The sequence below is a fragment of the Falco rusticolus genome, chromosome 2 (assembly GCF_015220075.1).
Source record: "Falco rusticolus isolate bFalRus1 chromosome 2, bFalRus1.pri, whole genome shotgun sequence".
Lineage (NCBI taxonomy): Eukaryota > Metazoa > Chordata > Aves > Falconiformes > Falconidae > Falco > Falco rusticolus.
This window is the reverse complement of record NC_051188.1, coordinates 118,374,931-118,399,486: the sequence shown is the minus strand read 5'-3', so window position 1 is coordinate 118,399,486 and position 24,556 is coordinate 118,374,931. Positions and strand designations below refer to the sequence as shown.

The 24,556-nt window shown below is 37.7% G+C and overlaps 1 protein-coding gene across 1 annotated transcript; it reads right to left on the bottom strand.

Annotated features, from left to right (window-relative positions):
• Positions 1 to 8,292: 8,292 nt before the first annotated feature.
• LOC119143691 (Holliday junction recognition protein) lies at positions 8,293 to 23,128 on the bottom strand. Its single transcript, XM_037378201.1, is given in 11 exon segments — positions 8,293 to 8,476; positions 8,478 to 9,706; positions 10,731 to 10,791; positions 11,534 to 11,635; positions 12,756 to 12,817; positions 15,272 to 15,311; positions 16,840 to 16,895; positions 19,003 to 19,030; positions 20,178 to 20,242; positions 21,746 to 21,812; positions 23,013 to 23,128. Coding segments are annotated over 11 exon segments (1,851 nt in total). The 5' UTR covers positions 23,091 to 23,128; the 3' UTR covers positions 8,293 to 8,413.
• Positions 23,129 to 24,556: the final 1,428 nt, after the last annotated feature.

The window sequence follows — 24,556 nt, the reverse complement described above, 5'->3', positions numbered from 1 at the left end:
TAAATTCCTATTGGGTTTTACATTGCTGTTGTTACCAAGCATTTTACAAAAGCAGAAAGCGCTTTTGATTTCCCCAAATAATTCACATACTGTGAGCACATTCATCTTAAGACTTTAAACTCATCAGATGGTAAGCTTTTACAGAGTGGGGATTTATTTTTATATTTTGGGAGTCATTAAGTGGTAGTAGCAGGAAACAGTAAGGCACGTTGGTGTAACACGCCTTACCTGTAGGTGTCGGATAGTTCCACCTTCTCAAAAAAAAAAGGATGTTAATGCCTTTAAAACCCACACAGTGCACAGCATCAAGGAGCCTGAAACTCCCAAGCACATAGAGAACCCTGTAAGTGTTTCAGGTCCTGAAGGAGGCAGCCCTGAAAACAGTTATAGGAAACAAAACAAATGAAAAGCCCATAGCACAGAGAGCCAACACCTCTTCTAAAAGCTGAAGTGGATGGTCACGCCCAGAAATGGGACAAATTTATGAAGAAAAAAAAAGCCCAATGTAAAAGAAACAGTTGACAGCCTGGTTCACAGTTAATTTAGCTTACAGTTAATGAGCCTCTGTAACATGCCTTCACTTCTACGCTGGATCAAAAGAAAGGGGCCAACCCGTGCAGCCAAAGCTGCCCAGCGTCGCTGCCTGTCCCCTGCTAGCACTTGTCTTTGTGTGCAGAAATCAACTCAATCATTTCTGTTACACCCCAGAAACAAGGCAGACTTGGAATTACAGTGACTGTGTTATCTCAGTCTTAGACCAGCTACCACTGGATAAGTAAAAATACTGTTGAAGAAGCGATAAAAACCACTTTAATGGAGAACCATATGCAATGACAACCCTGACTAAGATCCTAAGGGGAGGAAAGCAGGGAGGCAAAGCCAAAGCCAAAGCTCCAAAGCTAAACACCAAGATACCAGTGCACGAAGTACTAACTTCATTTGTTTAGACTGGAAGGAATTCTATTTTGTTCCATAGCAGGAACAAAGTACGTTGATATCTATTTTATTTCTTATAAATGTTGCTTAGACTCAACACATCAAAAATGTTTGAATAGCATTAATATGTAAAATATTTAAATAAAATACGACAATTTAACTGGCACCAGCAGATGCACTACTCAGCCCTCTGAAACGATTAAGAGAAAAATTATTTAAAACAGCCTCCCAAGCAAGTAAATACAGGCCCAAGGGTCTATTTATTTCTATTTTCCAACACACACTGGAAACAGCTGATGCTGTATTTTCATTTAATGTAATTTACACATAACTTGTACAAAAGTTGCTATTTCCCAATCTTCTCACAGCATTTGCACTCTTGATTATACATTTTCTCTAAAAATTCCAGTCAAAGAACTTCTATGAGTTACCTAAATTAAACCCATCACTTCAGTCTGATCATTAATTTAATGGCAATGAAGAAAGTACACCCTTCTCCAATAGAGTGTGCATATAACAGTAAGTCCACTTCATGGGATTTAGGTACATCTGGTTTTCCCTGTATTCTTTAAGTCTTCATTATTTGGTCCAGCTATTTATTTACATCAATTTTCAGCAGCTGCTTCCCCTTGCAGCATAGCTTGCCAAAAAAGCAGGGCACTTTTGTAAATATTCTCCTTCAATATATACTTCCTTTCCACATTTAATCACTGTTTCCATTAAATTATTTACTACTGCTCTCACAGACTCCGCTTCAAGATCACCTTTAATGGCCTTTCAGCTGTTTCCAAGGCACTTCTAATGCTGCCACAGTCCAGATTTAGCTTTATTCCTCCAGCTCTTTACACTCTACTTAAATAAGCAACTGAATGACCTGATTTTTTGAAATTACTTTTTGGGATAGTTTTCAAATGACTACTGAATTCTTACATGAAAGAGCACGTTAAATACTGCTCCATCTTCAAGCCATTAGAGAAAGACTTATATAAACTATGATGTATTAGTTAAATTCTTTATGTATAAAGAAAGTTTCAACTAATTACAACAACATAAGAAAAGGAGATGCTAGGTCTAGGTTTATACTGTCTCAGCAACCTAAGCTGCTTTTCCAGTGTTCTTTACAAAACTTTTGAAGCAGAGGGAAGCTGTGTGAAGCTATGTTTATTAACAGTAAGCTTAGCATTCAAGTACCAGTTCAATGAAACAGGGAAACAAGAGTAAACAGGGGGAAGTATAGTGGAAGCAAAACTGCTTGGAAAGGAAGAACGGAGCTCAAAACAGAAGAGATCAAGTAACACCAGGAAATCTATTTAAGTCTAGGACAGGTATACTCCCATAGTCACTGTAGCATCTGGCAGTCACTGCAGACCTATCTGAACAGCATTGTTAGGAAAAACACCACAAACTTTTGGTTGTATCTCAAGTGGATGTTGGAGGATCAAACTAACTGTGTAACTGTCTCCTATTTTTTGCTAGTGCTAGCACCAAAAATGTGGCATTGGGATGAGCTGATCTTCCCACACCTCACGGTTTTTCAAGACCTACCTCTTAAAATTCTTTAGAAGTAATTTTCATCAAGACAATGAACTATTGCTATGTTGCTTAAATAAACTTACCTTCCTACCCTGGTAAGCCTGCATTCAGGTTGCTGTGTCATATTTAGTCAGAACACATCCAAACCCCAATTCCACCTTACCTTCAAGTTACTTTAGAACAGAAAACTATTAATAGAGTTACGCAATCTCCCAGTACTGATGTCTCAAGAAATTCTGGGAAATAAGTACCTCAACAAATCCAAGGGGAAGGTAGTTCATAAAGCATATTCCCTACAGTTCATTCATGTAGGAACAGGAAGAAAAATGAGCCACAGAAGCATTTCTAAAAGACAATCTTTTGTTGCTGTTGTTGAAAGAAACATGACAGACAATTGATGAGGGATAGAATGTGTGTGTATATATATTGCAGAAGCTCTTGTCTTATCACAGAGTAAACCTCACTGGAACTGGCTCCTTGCTCAAGAACAACACTTAAGATAATAAGATCTGGGGTTTAAGAGCTAAAATAACATTAAAAACTCCTGTGTGTTCAGAAATGAGTAAAGTCAAAGGAAAACATCTGGGGTTTTTTTTCCCCTTTTCTGGAGCTCAGAAAGCTGACAACGGGCAATGATGATAAAACACAGTGTAGCCGACCTGACACTTACCACTAAAACAATCTTCTTGCCAAGAAAGAACACAGCAATGAAAACCTGTGGGACCCTGCCATAGCACTCATGTATTTTGCTGGAGGCATACAAACCCCTGAGAATTCACAAGCCTGAACTAAAATGTCGAAAGCGGGTATTTGTTCAGAAAAGGTTTTTATTTAAAATATATATTGTGTCAGGTAGAATTTTTTCAGAACACAGACTATAACTATCAAATCCATTAAAATTTATGACATTAAAAGAATGAACTTTGCTGAGCCGCTTCGAAAATTTAACACTAAAATTACATAATAGGCATATTACAAATCATAGCGTATAATACTGCATTTGGACCATTCAGCCCAGTTTAATTTTTTCTATTAGCACTGATGTAACTATAAAGCATGAATGGGCAGAAAATCAGCAGAAAGAATGTATTACTTATCTTATTACTAATATGTTAAGAATCAAAGCTTATAAGCAGAGAAAAACATAATACCCATTCTGTTACTATAAATTTAAAAGTTACTATAAATTTAGAAAGGAACCCTGATTCTCTCCAATACCCGATAAAGCCAAGGGAGTAAAATGAGCCCTGTCACAAGGAACAAACCAGTTCCTCCAGATTTACAGTACAGTGAAGTATAAATCAGGATTAATTGTATACTACATATAATGTGATTCTTGGAAGAAGAAAAACATAACAAAACCTGAACTTTAAAAACGAGTGTTTTCTCTGTAGCGGACCATGAATACTTCTTGGCAAGTTTTGACCAGAATTCATCCAAGACAATGCTAGGATTTTGGTCTTTCCCACCAGCGTAGCTTAGCTTTCTGGATACTCTATAGACAAAAATTGTTTCAACGATAAAAGTAAATTACACAAAAATACTATGCTTGATTCTATTCATCGGAGTTTCAGCAAACTGAACAAATCACCAAAGCAAGGCGTGTGAACATCTTAACTGTGAGCAGCAGCAAGGCCTCCTTGTCTGCATTCCTATGTGCTTTCAGCTGGAGAGGAAACTTTGCATCCTATGTCATTTCAATGTCTCAGTCTATTAAAATTTGAGATGTAATCTTTGAATGCGTTCACAAATACCTGAAAAAGAAAGATACAAGTGAGAACAATTATTTCCTAGCATATTACTTAAGAAATCACATTTATTTTAATATCTATTTTAAATTATTTTGGTTTACATCTGACAATCAAGTAGAGCTGTAAAACTGCAGGATAGCACCCACACAAAGATGAAGAAAAGTTAGTCATTAACATTTCCTTTTCTGAAATATCTCTTTCATAATCATCTTAAAGATAAAGGCAATTAATTTTCAGACAGGAAGACAGTGTTCCTTTTCTTTCCGCAACCATTCATAACAGCATAGAACATTCTGCCACATGGCTTAGGCATACAACTTCTGAGGGCTCTGAAGCCCTGAAAGAAGAGCTCCACTCCTGGGAACCATGGAAGGCTAAGAATATCACACCACAGGCCTAAGGAAGCTTGCCAGCTGACAGTCCATTTTGGCTACAAATTAGCAAACATGCATTTGTGTAATTATGGAACAAAGAAATAGATTTTATTCCAGATGGCTTGGCAAGAAAGCACTCCATGAAAACCTGAGCTCCTATGCTTTCTCGAACTTGTCTACTTACACGCATTAAGGAAAGGAAAACCTTTTCCTTCAGAACAATTACTAATCTCATAGGGAGGGCTATCGTGTATGGAATCAGGAAAAAAAAAGAGAAAAAAAAAAAAAAAAGGAATCCAAAAACCAAGCAGAAATTTACTCAGCGAAGTGGGCATATTCAACATCACAGAGACATCATTGTGTACTCATCAGCTTGCCTCTGATCTTCCTTTATATAAAAAATAATCCAAATACAATCTTTATCAATATGGTTATGAATTTGTAATACAAGCCTGTAAGTGATAATTCCATCTTTGCTTAAACTGAAACTTTTTTCTTTAAATCACGCAGTCTCTTTTCTGTTTAAGTTCTCCACACAAGTAGTTTAAATATGCATTCAATCTTCCTTTGAAATTTTAATTGGCATGTTGTCAGAAGATTTGGTATCAGCTGTATGATCGTCTCAAGCATAGTTAAAATACTTCTTGATTGAGTTTGGGAAGGCAGCATATCTTGTGGTGCCAACTTAAGACTTTTTGGCAAAAAAGCGTTGTCAAAAATGTTTTGGAAAATAAACTGAGTAACTGTTTCGAGAACTTGTAATGCTTCTTAATCCTGCTGCCTATTAAACTAGTTTGCAATTAAAAATCCAAGAAATCTGAAACTTGAGAATCCTTTAAGTCCCATATCTTCCAGGAAAAGCAGACGTAGTAAGCCAGCATCCAGGGAGCATGCTCCTTCCAGAGATCTAAATACAGTGCCAACAGTGGTAAATAGCAGGAGAAGAGGATCTCGGATACCTTCCAAACAGAGCCGCTGCTTGTTTACACAGACCCAAAATGCAGGTAACTATGCCCAACTGTACAGAAGCAAGACTTTTGGAAGTCCTTTTAAATGGCAATATACTGCACTCTCCACAGCCTAAAGGTCTGAGAGGACCCATTAGCTCAAACACACAGCCAGAAACAAAACAATGCTATACTTGTATCTAAAAATAATAAATGCCTCTATAAGGAACACATACTAAGGACCAAAGTAGCTATTCAGCCAGGACATCTTACTAACTTGTGTTCACTGGCCATCCATGCTGGAGTCTGGCTAGTTTTGTCCACAGACAGCTGCCTTCCCATGTTCAAGTCCGCAGGTTTGACTAGCTTGGGCTCTCCAAAGCATCCATGCTGATTTTCATTCTAGAAGTACAGGTATAAGTGACAACCTCCCTACCTTTCAATATAGATGCAGAGTAGCAAGAATTTCTTTTGAAATGCCTTTTCTCAAAAGGCACTTACCTTTGGTTAAGTACTTCTGGGCTTTTCTGGGACAGCTGTTAATTCGTCATTGTGCTAGGCCTACTGGAGTGGGTACCTGCAATCCCAGATTCTGGTAATAAAAGACAGTAGTATGAAAAAGTTAAGAACTATGCTGAGTAGCATGGACATTACAGTATGTTGTTGAAATATTAGCCTGTTAAGACATTAGTAATACTTCAATGAGCAATTTCCTTATTAAGTTCATCTAATACAAAAGGCTCTGACAAAACTTAATTTCAAATGGTATTTTATAAGATGAGTACATTTAAGCACAAGCTAGGTTTCTTCCAAATGCTTATAATTTAACACCATCTAAAAAAAAGGTAGAAGAAACTGTCAATACCAGAAAAGATGTAATACATAAAGTACGAGTTAAAATTTGAGGCCGGCAAAGTAAGACAGATGGGATGTATACCTCAAATAATCACATTTTTTATAATTAATCAATAATTAAAATGTAACAAGGTAAGATCCATGCAAATAAGCGCATTTCTTCTGCCATTTTCTTCTTGTATATCAGCTGACAATATTTCAAGTCACAAGTCACTTTCTTCAGGATTTTCCTTTACATGTTTGTTGCCTTAATGACAAAGGTTCATAAAAATAAAATACAGAAAATAAACACTGGTGGTTAACTTAGGAGGAAAAGAGTACAGCTTATGGTATAAACAGGCTTTAAACAAAATCAGATTGTTAAGAGGAAATTAAAACATTAGCATATAAAATCTTTAATGTAGTTTTGGTTGTTTGGTTTTTTTTTTTAAATAATAAAAATCTACTGTCCTGAATTGGCCTGAATTGGCAAAAGTCTTGTTATCCAGATTAATAATTTAATTCACCTACACAAGTGACAGCAGCCATGTGACAACTCAATTGCAAGTTTTTGTAAAGCTGAAGAATCTAAGCTAAAGCATTTAGTTATTCAGGTGCAGGATTACCAAACCCTGCATTTCCTGCCAAACATTTAGATCCAGAAAGTAGAAGCAACAGCTAACTTGAAATAAGGAAGAGAGAAAAACAGTGGATAATAAGCAACACTTCATTAGCAAAAGTCCTAGTTAACCTAAAGAAAAGCTTCTTAAATAGCTGTTAACATACCATTTAGGAAACCCTTTTGTGTATAGATTCCTTATTTAAAGGAACACTTAAACCACACCAATTATTACTGAGTATTACTGATTATTACTAGCCATCACCTACACAGTGGTCTACTGAGATCTACAGATTCACCCTTCAAAGAAATACTTGTGATTGCTAAAGTAAAATCTCTGAAACTAACCTTGCAGGGAAGTACCAGGAATAGCAAGCAAAGTTCCACCTGAAGAAGCATGAAATCCAGAGCCCTGAACATAAAGCATCAACAGATTACACTGATGGAAAAACACGTATTACTTCACAACTTGCCTCAGAAGAAAGTACTGGGAATCTGGAAATAAGGGCCTGATTTAATATTTAAATCAACATGTCTAGTGATTCCAATGGAACCCAGTAAAGCTTAATTGTTCACCTCACCTTGTCCATCTATAAAACGAATTAAGCATAACCATTTCAGAAGGACAACAGCTTAATTAACAGGGTCACCATTTGAGATTATTTTAACCAGTGACAGAGTCTATCAAAATGTAACAAATTCTTTTACTGAGCGTTTTATAATCATTTTCAGGGTTATTAAATACAGTGAGCTTCCTCACATGATCCAGAAGACCCGATACAACTTTGTTTTAGCAAATAAAGATCCCCCACACCTCAAACCTGTACAACAACCCTACTGATCGAACAGCAGTGGAAGTATGCTCTCACTACTTTAAATAACTTCCAGCTCTAATCCATTCTTTTTAACACCTTCTCCAAATATCAGTAGAGTGCATAAATTTTATTTTTACAAGGGCCTCAAGTACCTGACTCCAGCAGCTGTGAATGTCAAAAAAGCTGGGGTTACTGCCATTGCTCGTGCTGAAAAAATCCATGCCAACTGCCTGAAGATTGACAATTGTTCTGTGAGACGTCTGTTGACATTTTGCTGAAGGAAAATACTGTTCCGGTATAAATTTCAGTCTCTTTACTGGTGGACAAGGGTCATTTTGAGAATTTCGTTGTCTTTTACCTCTAGGAATTGCAAATAAAGTTTGTACAGGTGAGTTACAAAGAGCATTTACAGTTTCAGACATTTGTATTCCCTTGTACTGCCTTAAATTTGAAGCTGAACTTTGAACAGGTGAGTTACAAAGAGCACTTACAGTTTCAGACATTTGTATTCCCTTGTACTGCCTTAAATTTGAAGCTGAACTTTGAACAGGTGAGTTACAAAGAGCACTTACAGTTTCAGACATTTGTATTCCTTCGTATTGCCTTAAATTTGAAGCTCTCTGAAACCCAGGAAGTTTTGGAACAGCCTCACTATGCAACTGCTCATAGATCCTGTCAAATTCTTTGTCATACCGCGTACTGGACCTCACAGAATCACTTAAATGAGGCTTCATTAACTTTTTCTCTTCAAGGTTCTTTGAACTTGAAAGAGGTCTTGTCAATGTCAAAGGCTTTTGGATTTCTTTGGGACACAAACTGTAGTAGAGCTCTTCAAATGCATCTTCACATTTCTGGTGCATCTTTGAAGGACTCTGCTTCACAAACAATGAGGAAAATGAGTGTTTGCACTGGAAAGAAATTGGTCCTTCAGAAATTCTTTTTTCAGGATTTATGAGCAAAGTATTTGATGCTTTTGCAGGAGAACAGTTTGTGACAGGTGTAATAGTGTTACTACTGCCATAGGAACTCCAAGTAGATGAGCACAACTCTGAGGTATCACCATAAGGAAAGTAAATATTTCGAGTTTTACTCTCTTTCACCAGATGAAGCGCTGCTGATCCGGAACTGGCAGATGTTATAAAACAGTATTCTGAGGAACATTTGTAAGCCAATTTTTTACTTTCTTTGCATTTTGAATTCTTTAGTGAGACAGCAGTCTGTATCTCATCTTCAGCTAGAAAAGCCCCTCCCATTGTAGCTACATCAGGAGCACCAGTCACTTTAGAGACTTCATGGCCTTTTGCGGATACCAAATGACATCCGAAACTTGAGTCAGTGTAGTCCATTTTGATTTCATCTGTATCAATGTAAGAATAAGGTACCAGACCAGAAAAATTATCAGTGGAACACTTGCCATCCCGAAGTTCTTTGTTCTCATTTCCTAAAGTCTGATCCTGGATGTCTTCATTTCTACAGCCGCCTATGCTGAGTAGTGCTTGCCTCTGTTTAAGAGGTCTGAACCCTCTTATTTTGTCTACAGTGACATTGAGCTTTGGTCTTCTAGAACACCATCTTTTATGTCTTGAGTATCCAAACATGTATTTTAACAATCTTCTCCGAGACTCCCTTTTTATAAGCCTCGTGAGTATCCTTACCATCGCTGGATACAAGTCCGCAAGAGTTACATTGCTGAAGGAGCATTCATCATCTGCAAACTGGTAATCTCCTAAGGTACTATCACAGCAAGTTTTACTTAGTTCCGGAGAAAGTTGATGCCTGGGTATGGTTATTGTATCCAGTGAATTGGAAACATCAGAAAATGGTAACTGCAGAGGTCTGGATGAAGAACATTCATTGGACAACTCTCCTTTCTCTCTGTAAACAGCGGCTTGGTTGCCTATTCAAAAAACCAAATGAATCACAGAACAAAACCAGAAGAAGAAAAAAAATCCCAAACTTATTAGGGCACTCCCAGTAATGTATTACATGACTTAGAAACAATTACATGTGGTACAGATAGTTTTACTGTAATAGTGTATTCATTAAGCTTTTTTGCCAGGTTAAAAAATCTGTATATTATTATATGTATATATGTGTACATCTACATAGATGTATAAATGTGTATATATACATTTAAAAATGTACACTGTTATCATACAACCCATTAAGAAAAAATGAAAAATGGTTTTCCTAACCATGTTGAATTAACATACTATAGAAGAACAGAAATTATGTGTGCTGGAAAAAAGTATTTTAAAATGGCTTAATACACATATATAAAATATTTTCACTGTAGGGGCAGACTGCATTGCTCTTTGATTTCTGACCAGGACAAACAGCCTTATCCTGCAGGTTTTGTTGCTCTGTTTCTTTATTAGCTGAAAGCTTTGTACTTGGCTAGTACAAATGCAGATTTGCTTGCCATAAAGCACAATGAAGGTAATTCTTTTTGTAGTTGTTAGACTTGAAATATTTATATCAAAATTCTATTTTAGGTTTGCATCAAGTCTTGAGAGTTTCTGAAGAAAGCAAACTTACTAGTGAAGTACCACTTTCAGTAGTACCAGTGAGCAGCAGACCCAAAGCTATTCATTACACTTCTTGAATTTAAAATAATTAAGCATAAATTTTTTGGTTCTGCTTGAGCTTAATGTTGCTGAATTTTTTAACTATGCATTTTCTTCCTGGGGCTATTTAAGAAAAGCTGGTTTTATGAATACATGGGGTTTTTTCCTGTGTTTCAAATACATTTTGCCATATGCAAAACCACATCATCAAGAATCCAGCATGTTGAACTTGTCTCTTGGATAAATAATGCCTCTGTCTTTTCAATAAATTAAATATTTATTTCTAATGAATTTTAATAAAACCACATTTTGTAACTATCATAGCTGACCAACACCCAAAAGATTCAGCTGTACCAATCAGTTCTTGTGCTGGTGAAGCTAAATGAAGGCCTTCCAACAAACCTTGAGGTGCTATCTGAAAAACAAAGAAAAAAAAGATGACATAATCTAATAGCTTGAATTTTTTGCACATTAAAGGTAACATCAAAACCTTATTTGTGACTCCTACTCTCTTCTCACTATGCTAGGTCCTGTACAGAGTTATGGTCTTAATGGGCTTAGTAAATTTCAGACAAGGAGGAAAACGTCTAGTCTATGACTTCAGTAAGAATTCTTAGGAGTTACTAGTTTATGGAAAGCTATTTATCATCTTTGCAACATTTTACATATTTTACATTTTAACCCCTTTCCCAAATCTGAGAATTCAAACCTGAATCAGAATATCTGGATGATCAACATATCTCTGGCAACTCCAGCAGTAAACAGAAGCTGTACCATTTAACACGACCCTTTGCCCCCCCCATCCCTCTAACCCCCCAAACCAAAATAAAGCTAAAACTCCTTTTTTTCTCTACAAACCTCAAATTTACACTTTTCTGAAAATTTACTAAAGTGAAGACTGATTCACACATCAGGGTTCAAAGAACACAAAGTATAAAAGTAAAAAAGAAAATTAAAAAAATTGGGTAAAGTCTGCTCTGTTTCTTACGAATCATTGCTGTCACGAGATCTGAGATACTGTGTTTATTTACACAGACAGCAAGCAGGAGAGAAACAATGATGGAACAGTAGAGAAGTTGTATTAGAATTCACTGTGGTGCACAAGGAGTTCTTATTTTATTCTAATTAGCTAATAACTTGGAACAGAAGTATGTTACCGTCATCCACTTGGGAATTTTTCTAGCACAGTCCACTTGTACTATCATATCCACTTGAACTTTTGCTTTTTCTTGAATACTTCTGTCACCTACGTACAGATTCTTAGAGGGGAGGAAAAAGAATTTTAATTAAAACACATAGGATTTATTGACATTGGCAAACCCCAACGTTATTACTTAGATTTGTTTCAAACTAGTATTATTCCGATGAGGTTATCCAACCAGCATAAAATGTATATATTAAAAATAAGTTTATGTTAAAAAATATCCCAGGAAGGAACTGTATGTGAAGACATATAAAGGAGATAACTAGCTAGTTTACTGATGCACGAGAAAGCACACACTGCCTCAGAAGATCCACTGATAAAAACAAAACAAAACAAAAACAAAAAAAAAAGAAAAAAGGAAAAGGTCCTAGCGTTTGGTTACAAAGCACTAGTAATTACAGCTGCAAATCTTTATATGCATTATTAACATCCTATGAATTCATATACAAATTAAGGTCTACTCTGTAACACACCTCTGTGTAACATCTAAAAGCATTTGGTTACAAATGGCAAACATTCTTCACTAGTGGAACTCTTGCTTTGTGAAGCATTTTATGTTAGCCGTTGTCAGAGACGTGTCAGAGATGTGACAACGCTTAGCACTATGCTAAACAAGTAAGCAAAGTAAATAAAATTTTTGGTAATTGTACTGGAGCAAGCAGACCACAAGATGAGAATGGCTGCATGCACAAAGTGTGTTCTCTTTTAACTGCTCTGGGCAGCCCTGATACCCATAGTCTGGTTTGGGAAACAACAGCAGAAGATTCTAGTCTGCTTTTGTTATAGTAGCCATTATTTCAGATTAAGTTGTGGGTTTTTTTAAACAAATCATGTTACTTGTTTATGCCAGACTCTCAGGTGAATGATCACATTTTTGTTTCGTGATTAATCCAACTTTTTTTTCCCCATACATATAATAGCCTTTTTTAGGGTTACCTGTTCTTTGCAATATGCTGTATGGCTTTCTGTTAGGACATAATATCACTTCATATTGGTCTTTATGACGTAACTTATTGAACATCTCATTTGCTATACTTACTAAAAATGTGAATTAAGATACAGACTACATAGTCTTCTGCTGACTGCACCAACTCGTCAGGCATGTGCAAGCTACTGAAATAGTTCAACCATTTCTACTGAATTGTTTCATTACATTAGACACCAGAAATTTTTACCTGGAAGTGGACGTCTCCAAACTTTCCTCTTACTGAAACTTTACCAGCATCACTTGCTTCATCTACAATTTGAAGATGAATACTAAATACCAAAACATAAATGTTTTTAAACACACACTATATAATTTATTGACTAAACTGGTTTCATTTCAGAAAACTCTTTTCTACACTAAAACTTTTTATGCATACTACATTTCCATTTCAAGTCTAATTGTAAAACATGGTTTCTAGTTCATAAATTACTTGAGGGAAACAAAGAAGAGTAAAGATAACTTGTTAGTTAGCCTAAATCTTGAAGCAATGGTTACAATTTCAGAGTGTGAAATATTTTCAAAGCACTGCTCATTAAAGTATCATGTCCACTTATTTCCCACATTCCCAAATATCCCAACAAAGATAGTAAAGCCCTTCTATCACACTTCCTTTTCATAGTTTCTTATTGTCAAGACTGCCTTAGAAGTGCAAAGATGAGAAATAAGACAGACTTGAGAATATTTTTTAATATAGCAAGTCCAAATCTTCCAACTCAAAATTTAGGTATTCATTGGTTATTTTTGTGAATGAAACACAACAAAACATTTTTTTTGCTAGATGTAGCCAGACCTTCCAATTCATCATTAGCTAAAGCCTCAGTCTTTTACAATCGTGAAACACGTGACTGCATTGTAACCCCTGGTTTCTGAATTTCCCTGGCTGTTCTATCTTTGTCCCATGACTGCATTCACTGCAGGGAGGGAAAGAGGAAAGGCGAATAACCCTGAAAAGGAATACAAATGAAAGAAAAAAAATATTGGTTATGATACCTACCACATCACTGCCTCTTCATGCTATTCTTAAATTACTAAAACCAGAATGAAAATCTTTTCCAGCTAATCCCTTTTTTGTTCCCTGTCAGTGCAATCATCACCTAGAGCTCTGTGGACAGCTGCTGCCATAGAGCTAGGATAACAAAACGCCACCTCTGTGGGAGATAACACTATTTTGCATCTTCTGGTGAAAGCGTGGAGCAATCAGAGGGTTGGCTTTGACAGATTACCTGATGCCAGTATAATTATTTTATCAGAACGGAAACCCATAACTGTCAGATTACCCAAATTTCCTCCCACATGATTAATGTAATACAAAGTTATGGTCATTTTACCCACAAGAAAACAGTTACTAAGCATTAATTAATAGTGGAGGAAGCACTAAGAATATTGATGTTTTGTTTTGGAAAAGCTTCAGCCTCCAATTTGTTGGAACAGTCAAAACTCTTGCCATACAGTCTTCTTTCTCCAGTAGATCAGGAACAAAACTAGCAGGATGCTCCCTAAATGGTCACAGACTAAACCGCTACAGAAATGGGAAGATCTTAAAATAAAGCTAACTCCAGTGTCCAGGAATGGTCGACTCAATCACACCAATTACAAATTAGAAAACAGCTCAGATCACAGAATGAATTGACCTGTACACAAGCTGAATACTCTTCTAAGTGTGAAACCTAATAAAAGTGCAATTTTAATATGTCTTCAGTAAATTGCCAATCATACCTCAAATCACTGGAACATTAGTTATTAGCAGAGGACCACGGCACAGCAGAGAATGGAAAAAAGTGAAGTATCTTCTCCAGGGAATCTTAGAGTGTTTTTACGGGCCAAAAGGGAAATTGGGAACACCTCTGTTCCTCAAGTACAGAAGAGAAAGGAAAAACTAAACCCGCCACCTTTCCCTCTGAAAAATTTGACCTATAACACAGGAGTTGCTTTCACTGGAGATGCACTCAATACACTATCATTACCTAAAAGATGTATCTGCCTTGGAGACAGCTATGCATATGAAGCATCTAGTTTATAGCAGAATATTTAAACCCCAGTTAACCATATTTTTCTGCAATTGTGCTTTTAATCATTAAATGCTGATTACCACCTAGCCATAGTTGAATTTGTGCCAAATAGTAAGGTTTTATATGCACAAGAATCAAGAGACCATAATACAAATTTCAAATATTTAAAAAAACTGCCATTCAAAGATTGTAATTAATACAATCAAATAACTATTTGGCAATACAAGGTCAAAACCACCCAAAACTTTGCAGACAGACCACAAGGCTGATGCTGAAAGTATTTACAAACTCTAGTGAAGACTTAACTGTTGCAGCTGAATGCAATATCTGTTTACCAGACCATTACAAATTAATGTATATATTGTAATTATTAATAAAGCTTCTGTTGCCATTTACACCAAAGTCTTGATGTCACTGTTCCTTTGCCAACAAAAGGTAACTGAACGTATTCCACATTGACTTTCCAATTTATCAGGGATTCAGAACTAAGATTTTTAAAGAGGAACGTGGATATTGATTTCATAATACTACCAGCAGCTCAGTCTCTTGTTATTCCTATTCTCTACTTTCTGAAAAGGGTAAGTAACATGTATTAAAATTATTTTTACTGTATTAAAAAATTACAAAAAAGTTATTTGCAATCTTCTTCAAAAGTTAAAAAATACATAGCTACAAAGTAAATCAAAACCCCCACCTATGTCAGATGTATCCACACGAGAGTTCTCAGGAGATTCCTTAAAAGCAAATGAAAGCAGTTTTGAGACCTGTTAGTGTAAGCTATATTAACTCATCTGTAGAATTTTCTGCTTTCACTACTTGCTCAATTTTTTGGGGGTGATGGTGAAAGAAACCCAGCTGTATTCCCCAAACTATGTCCAGATGCCACCATCTTTACTAACAAATCTGTACATAAATTTGTCTTGATTCACATCTCAATGGGGAAAACGAATTTCCTTCTAGCCCATCTATATTTAGACAGATAATGCAAGGAGAAGGTATTATACAAGAGCAAAAACCAGCTGACATGAATTCTAATCACCAGATCTTTATCAGTATGTACTGACAGCAGGACTTTCTCTGTGTTCCAGTGTATACGGAAAGTTTCACTGAACACTTCAAACAATTCTTAATTACCTACCTCAATCCACAGATAATATTTCAAATATGGTTTTTGCTCTATTTCTAGAAGTCTTGACAGTTGAATAGAAAGCTCATTTATATGGATAAGGAGCCTTTTCTAAATGTTTACATCTAACATCATGTTCTTCAGAATTTCTTTTAAAAAAAGTCTAAATATATTTTGTCTGGTTCCATCATAAAATTAGCGTATCGTGGGTTAAAATGACACCAACAAAATGAAACAATTCTAACTACCATCTATGCAGAACAAATAATTGGGAGTGACCAGTGAGATTGCCCCTATCACTCTTCAAATGCTGAGTATTTTCTGCTTAAAAAAATAAGAAGTCAAAAGAACTTATTCTAGATAACCAAAGATTTTACAAGTAATAATTAAAAAAGCTAGACACACATACTGCCTAACTAAAAAGGCCCTCAGTGGTTTAAAGCCTATATCCAACTGCTCTCTCTCCCTTTAAATAAACTTCGAAGAACAGAATTCAGCTGAAATCTATGGCCGACACAATTGCTATTATTTGTTACCCGAAATAACATAATGGGAGGGAGGATATGTAATTATATGAAACATACATAAACAAAATGAATGGGGACATAGTAAAAATTAAAAAAGCACTTGCATGATTCTACCATCACCAAGATGTATTAGACCACCACATAGAGAAGTCGAGAATTTGAATTCATCACCACCTCAAAGCACAGAACCCATCGGGGAGGTAACAATCTGGGGAAGTATACCAGATGATCACCATTAACCAGATGAAGATTTTAATTTTACATGTACATGCATCTGGCAAGTAAAGACACACCTTTCCTAAAATAATGCAACTACATGTAGGGCACTACATGAGGGGAAATACAACACAACTGTTTAGTAAGATGTAAAGTTTGATGAATGGCAGTGACAGAACTGCAGCAAAACACTTTAAGCCCTCAATTTTTTTCAGAAGCACTTATTTAAGGAGAATAAAGTCCCTTGATTCAGCAATTAGCAGGTCTTTAAAATCTAACTTTATAGCTACGGTACAGGACAACCTGCTCACAATTAATGTTGTAGGTTTTTACTATATAAATACATTTTCCCAAAGAGGCTTTATGAAGATATATGCAGTGTGGTGCCCATACCTGATGTACTGTTGAACGCTCTTGTTCAAAATCACTGCTCTGTTGCTTTGACATTTCTTACCATGCATGGGAAGAAAAAAAATGATTCTATTTCAACTTGACAGGTCACAGATCAATGCTTTACCTGAAGTCAATAATTCTTCATTTGTATATATACTTAGTTATTTTGCAAAATTTTTAACAGAAACATTTAACAAACGGAGAACATACATAGGACTAATACAAAGAATAGACAAGTGACAGAACAACATTCTAGACATAAAGCAGGCTAATTCTCATGTCTGTCTATCATATTACAGATTTTCTTCTTAACCCATGAAGCATCACAGAAAATTTTCCCCTTTATCAGGTGGTATCACTTCTAGGAAAGGAAGACAACTGCAAACTTGTGCATTTTTCTTGGCACAGTAGAGCCCCAAACTTCTATTGCATGTTTTCAAAAATTTTTGGCAAAAGGGCCTTCCAAAACTGCTGTGCCTGTCTTGGTGCACAGACAGACACACCTACAATCTTTGTGGGTTGTTTTTACCTCCCATTTATTTCCTAAGAAGCAGAAGAAATCTAAAACATAAGAATTGTCTAATTTAGCAGAGATCTCCCCTTTTTACACTTCAATCTATATTTTGTACTTCATTAACGATCACAACTCAGATTTAAGTAAAACCCAAAAAGTATTAGACCCACACAGAAGTAGCTATCTGCAAACCTGACTTCCACATAAACTTATTTCACAATTAGCTTCTAAACCAGATACTGTTGCTATTAAAATTACTCACTGAAAAGTATTTTGATATTACTGAAAAAGTTACATCTCTAACCATTGCCTTATTAGATTTTAAAAAAGGTGTTTACAACAAGCTACAATGTCTCAAGTCTGTATACAGTGAATATGATTATGATGCATATAGAAGTTATTGCTTAAATCTATTGTTTATACTGCATAAACTACAGAAATTTAATCTTTCCCAAAATAGACCTGTATCTCCAAACATATGACTTTGCTGATACTAAAGGTGTAGTGGGATTTCTCACAATTGGATGCACGTGATAGACTTAAATAATAAAAATAATACAAGTACTTTAGCAGATATATTTACCCCACTCCAGACTGTCTGTTTAATGCAGAATTTGTTGTCCTTGCTTTCTTCTGCATTTCTTTTTCCAGATAAATTGATGTCAAACATCACAAGCACCTTCTTACTTTTGGTTAAATGGTGAGAAAACTTCTCATACCTAACTCAGGCACACAGGTATTATTCACTCCTGTAAACTCTTCTGGTTATTTAATAGTGTCAAGCATACATCTAAAGATTTCCAGTTTTCTTAAGGCTTAAAGCATATAACAAGGAACCTACAGATGCTATCTATTCCTTCTTCCATTTTAAAGCAGGAACCTAACTTTCCTCTGGAAGTCTAACCCATTCTTAAGAGCAACTCCATAACCTCTGAGAAACGTATTTCAGGACTTCCTTATGTTTACACTTGGAAAGCTTTGCTAAATTTTAACTTAGATGCCCTTGTGTTCTTTTTTGCTTTTCCTCTCCATTAAGTCCCATCACCAGTGGCTCTAGGAATTATTTTTCTTTTCTGACTCACTCCAGCTAGTCAAGTTACCATATTACAAATACAAAACAAAGTACTCCACCGCGACTTTTAACATGGTTGAACACTGCGGAAAACCTGTTTTGTGTGCTTTACATATGAGGTACAATCTTCTATTGCAGTGTGCACTATTTCACGACAGAGTGATGCTCTTGGTTGGCTCAACCAGCCTTCAAAATTGCCTCTTCCTACATTTGATTATCCCTACATAAGTCTATTACTTTGCACTTCTCTGCATGAAATTACACAAAGTTTTCTTTGAGTTTTAGCCCCAGTTTGTCAGACCATCTTTCACAGCGGTCATTCCTACTTGGTATCATCTATGAGTTAATAAAGGTATCCCCTCTTCCACCATTTACTTAAAGAAAATACAAACTACTAATTTGCTCAGGACAAGTCCTGGAAAAAATCCCTCACGTTTCCCTTTAGTTTGGACACAGACCATTAACAACTATTCTAGTGAGTACATGAAAGAGTTTGACATAAAGCCAGGACATCTTCTATTCGTCAAGAGTATTTCGACAGGATAATTTATAGCACTTATTTTTTTAAACACTTTACCTGCATTCCTTCGACCTTCTCTATTACACTGCAATTAGAAATAGGTACAAAAAAAAAACTAAAGTCAGAAGAATCTTAGAATAGTAATGTTACTTTAACCAATGCCTTTATTTACCTTCGTATACACATCTCATAACTAGGCACTTCCAAAATAACTATTCAGTTTCCTTCAGGTTTCCTGTGGCCTGACCAGAAAAGCCAAATACTTGGTAAAACTTCTAGCCATGCTGATGCTACTAAAATCGCTACAAGAACATAAGCTGTAGCTACCTTAGCCCACCTAAGAGGCTAAGACAAAAGAATTGCTCTTACAGTCCTCAACGGATTTAGTCTGTAAAGTCGTGCAGCAATGCTCAGTAGATGACGCACAAGTTATTACCAGGAGTGGAAAGAAAAGGGAAATGCAGTCCCTTTTCTGCCTCCATTAAATCCACTCTTGTTCCAAGTCTGAAATTCACTCCTCATCCCCCTCAGTCTGCAGGGTTAGGAACAGCTTCTGTGTTAACTACTAAGGCACACTACACAGCTTAGCTTTTTAGGCAGATACTCAGAATGAAGCTGCAAGGTGCCTTTTGACAGTTACGTTAAGAAACACTGAGATTTTGGTAAAATTCACTGTTGAGTTCTTATGGGGAAGTTCAAGAAACAGAAAAATAAGCAATTGCGTGTTTAATGTAAATCCTCAGAATAAAAAGACACAAATCATACACCGATAACAGTAATGGTTTTAGCATGACAGACAATCAAGTGCTGAGACTGCAAAGATACTTTAATTACTCTAGCATTTTATCACAGAAAAAAAATCTGAGTAACAGTAAGATCTTTGGAATTGAAAAGCTGATCATCTGAAGCAAGACAAATTAATTCAATGCACAATAACTTCAGTGACAACATTCTGATGAGAGCCAAAAGTATGTGTCCCAATCAGAGAGCATTTTAAAAAAATAATTCTGGGTTTACCAGTGGTGCTAACTGTTGGTAAATATCTGACAGTCTTGACCAATCTATCCTAAAACCCTGTTTTAAAGCAGACATTGGACATTTACCTCACTGAGTAACACCTCTTGCAAATACTATATGGCACAGCAAGATCAGAAAGTTTTCCTATATATACGTATAAAAAAAAGAATATTTCTACATTTTGACTGTAAAGTAGGACTATACTGTTAAGATACCTCAAGTACTTTCTCCCTCCATTCTTTAACCTCCTTGGTTGACACATTCTCCCAATTTTTTGGTCCTAGAAATAAGAGGAGATATCAATATAAACACAGCTACACAGCTTTTCGTATAACACTATCAACACCAAGTTATCATTCCAACAAACATAAACATTTAGGAAGAACGTATTACATAGTAACAAAACATTATCAAATCTGAACAGCGTCCAATATAATTGCTGAAACAAAAGTTTATAGGAAAGTAACCCAAAAGAATATTGTAATTTCAAGTTAATTAAGAAGTCAGGTAAAAAACCAAACCAAAACAAAAATCACATGCCGAGTCTAACAACACTGAGCTAAAATCCAAGCAGTATTATAGCCCCAGATGCTACAAAGAGGGGGAAAAAGCAAATTATTTTACTTTTTAAATTTTATTTAATGCAGGCAGACAACATGGTATCTGAGGTTAGATAAAGCCATAATTAAGGCTTTAGAGGACGGAGATCCATATTCCTTATGCACTGAATAGAGGTTACTACACAAAAAGCATAACCAAGCCTTTACAAATCCAAGACTTTTACAGTGCTATATGCATGCTTCCTCCCTCTGTCAATGAACAATATAAAAAATGCAAGTTGTTAGTCTGTAAAAGCCTTTAAAAAGTAAATCATATTTGGTGCGATTACATTGGGCTTGACACTGTAAATTCACTTAATGTGAATGTCCACTAAATTCTACTATACAAGAGTTGATACAGCAATTTGTGTATCGTAATCCTCACTTCAGTGATAATAAAACCCTGTTGAACATTTAATTTCCCAGTAAAGCCACGAAGATACTAATATTTGGATGACTTATAAGAATAATAATCAAAATAGAGAAGACTGAGGGGGGGAAAAAAGGAATGGAGATACTAGCAGGAAGGTGATATGCATGAATGGATTGTGTAGTTTCACCCCCACTTATTCTGAAGGTAAATTTCTGTTATGTCAAGTGTGAACTGGGTGGGTAGCCTCTTCAACTTTTCATTGAATGTTCCCATGTGGTTAGTGTAAATCTGTACCACGTTGTGCCATGTCATCTTTTTCCAGCGTTTCATTATAACTGGCAATCCATTACAGAGTTGATAATGCTTACAGAGAGCTTCTTGTGAAGAAAGAAGGAAAAAAACCAAAAAAAAACCCAAAAACACTGCAGAAAAACAAACCAAACAAAAAAAAGCCCACTCTGTTTTTCTAAAATACATTGCTCGGTAGTTTAGTGGGACTTGTGACTTAGTATCTTGGTGGCTTTACTGGGAAATGAAATGTTCAACTGGGTTTTATTATCACTGAAGTGAGGATAACAGTTGTTATCTTCATCTTCGCTAATAACTCTTTCCTGTTGTCTAAAACAGAGCACGCAATGGACTAAAATGGCACATATAAATAAACTCGCCAGGTATTATATGCATGTATCAAAGTGTACAAATGAAATGCCATACCTAAGTGGCCAAAACGTAGTATCTGTTGCAATTAAGTATCATAGCTGCCAACAGTTGCACACAGCACGTAAGTATTGAAGCTTTAAGAAGTTCTTACCATCAGGTGTATCATAAGTGAGAGTTTCCATGGAAACAAGTAAATCATCTTCAAAAGGGTGATTATACTAAACAAAAAGGACCATTAAAAATTAGAATAAATGATGAAAGCCATGTTTTTAACATGCATTTTAAATATTGGTTTTAGACGATTTTGTTTTGACCAAAACATGAATTATCAGTACGCTGTTTTATTGGCTGGAAGTCTGCAATCTGGGAATATTAATTCCTAGAGGAAATACACACATTTTAGGCATGTATGAGAGTCATTCAATTTCAAGGCACGAGCCAGTCACTGACAAAAATGGGGCTTCAGAGCCTCCAAACATCATGAAGACCCTCTAGCTTCTTCTAAACTTCCTCTGTAGTAACTGGAAAGAGCCACTTAGCATAGACCTAAGCTCATGCCATGTAAAACCACCCATCTAACGCTAGATGGGAAAAACATTCTAGAGCCAGACTTAGCCTTATGCCAGCAACTAGACATTAGCACAAACATTTCGCTGAACAGTAACGCTGACATCCCTGAATAAATCCATACACATCTGGATGGGGGTGCATGCTTCCCACATTTTTAACACAAAACTGCTTTAAAGTAAGGAGGATTAGTGGAGGGAGCCCCTCACTTATTTCTGTGGTTTCATTGAAAGTACTTCCTCTAATGCTAGCTACTTTATGTTAAGGGCACTACAATGGCAACTTGGATTTATAATTAAGTCATTTATTCAATACTGGCAATCCCAGATCTAAGTTTTATGGACACATAAAAGAAGCTATAGCTTACTCATGCCAAGGCACAGGAGCACATGGCTCAGCACAAACTGCAAAGCTCCACGAGGCCCTGGGTGACAGCTGCTTCTGGTAGCCAGGAATAGTAAGAGCTTGTTAACACCACACGTAATTAACTGAAGAAGAGAATTCCCTGTCAGTTAATGCAAATTAGTGTACAGAAAGAGAACAGAACCTGTCGGGACTGACAGCAGGAGAGAGGCGGTGAGGAGGAAGGGACGAGCAGAGCAGTGCCGCTGCCAAAGGCGAGGCATGCAGAGGGCCGTGCGGCCTAGCGACCTTCCAGAGGTGGTCAGCGGGGCGCACAAAGGCGGCCAGACCACGCCATGCGCCACTTTGGCTAGAGAAAGCGTCAAGCTGGCCGCGCTCCTGAGGCAGCAGCACGGCGGCGGCCGGCAGCCCCCGCAGGCGACATGAGCTCCCCCGGCCCCCACCGCAGGACGGCGACGAGAGCCCCTGCCCAAGAACCGGGCCCTCACCCGCTCCAAGATGCTGTTGATGGAGGCCAGGAAGCGGGCATTGCTCTGCCGCAGATACCGGTCTACGTCGAAGTCCATGGCGCACGGAAGTCCCTCAGCCGCGTCGCGGAACTGACACATGCCTCCCACCCCCCTCCCCTGCCGTCTCCGCTCCGCTGCTCGAATTGGGCATTTACCATGTCAGTTCAGAAGCACAGCCTATCCGAATACTCAGTGGGAAGTTTTCTTATTTTGATTGGCTGTATCGTACTGCAAGCTCCCACCCTCCCTCAGTCAAACGGCATCCAGTCCTCCCATTGGGTACGGGGTCGGGGTTAGATGCGGCGCAAAGCCGCTACTTCACCTAGCAACAACGGCCCGCCGCGAGCTCCCATTGGCTGCGGGGGCAGGGCGGCGCAGCCCGGCAAGCCGCGGTCCTGAGGGGGCTGGCGGCTGCCGCGGTGCCGGTGTTGCTTCCCGGCCGCCCGCTCCTGGCGCAGGGCTGTGTCGGGCCGGGCGCTGAGCGGGACCGCTGCAGGAGCCAACGTGGCGGCCCAGCGGATAGCCGCTGTGAAGGGTGCCGGGCGCAGGGGAGCACCCCTTGGCCCGCAGGGTGCCGGCCTGGCGGCGGCAGAAATCTAATATTTAAAAAATAGTATGAGCCGCTTGAGGTAAAGTAGATGCCAGCTTCTGCTAGGGCTCCTTGGGGCTAGGGCTCCCTTCCTTGGGGCCACGGCTCTCTGGGGTACAACTCCCTGGGCCCACAGGCCCTGCCACGCCAGCCAGGCAGCAGAGTAGGCCGCACAAAGCTCTATGGAGTGTAAGCTGCCTGTTGAGTTTAACAGGAATAGTCAGAGGAATAAGGGGTGGAGAATGTGATGTGAAATGGCTGCCATGAGTCATGCCCTGTCCAGTCTCTGGCCCTGCAGGCCTGGGGCCACTGAGGAGGAGGGCTGGAGCTGGCACCCCAAAGGCATTGCCTGCCCACCAGCACTGACATTTGGGGTGTCATCTCATTCAAATATTCTTCAAGCAACCATTCCTTAAAAGATTTTTCAAAAAATATCCCCTCAGCACGCCAAGTTCCCTGGTGTGCTCCCATTGCTCCCGTTACAATTGGCATCCTGACACTGTGAAGATGTAGATGCATTTTTCACAATAACTTCTTGACTAAAGCCAATTTGTGTTTATTTACTTGCTGTTTGTTATTCAGTTGTAATAAATCTTACATTTTAAATGGCAGAACTAAAGAAAAAATACATTGTTTCATCTATTGCTAAGCATTCTTACTATTACATGGTTGTGAAGTTTCCCCAGCTGACAAGTTCTCCCTTAAGGCTTTACCACGTTTCTGGCAAGTCTTAACCCTTTTTCTAATTCTGTGTTAAGGCCTTACCCTTTTTCAGGGTACAATTTTTCTGCCACCACCACATGAACCCTTGTGTTCAGCAGTTAAATCATGTCTGTGGTGAGCAGGCCAGGCACAAGAGTGGGGAAGGGTTGATTACAGCCAGCAGGAAAAGGAAAGGTGTGGTAGTTCAAAGCTGATGAACTAGATCCCACTC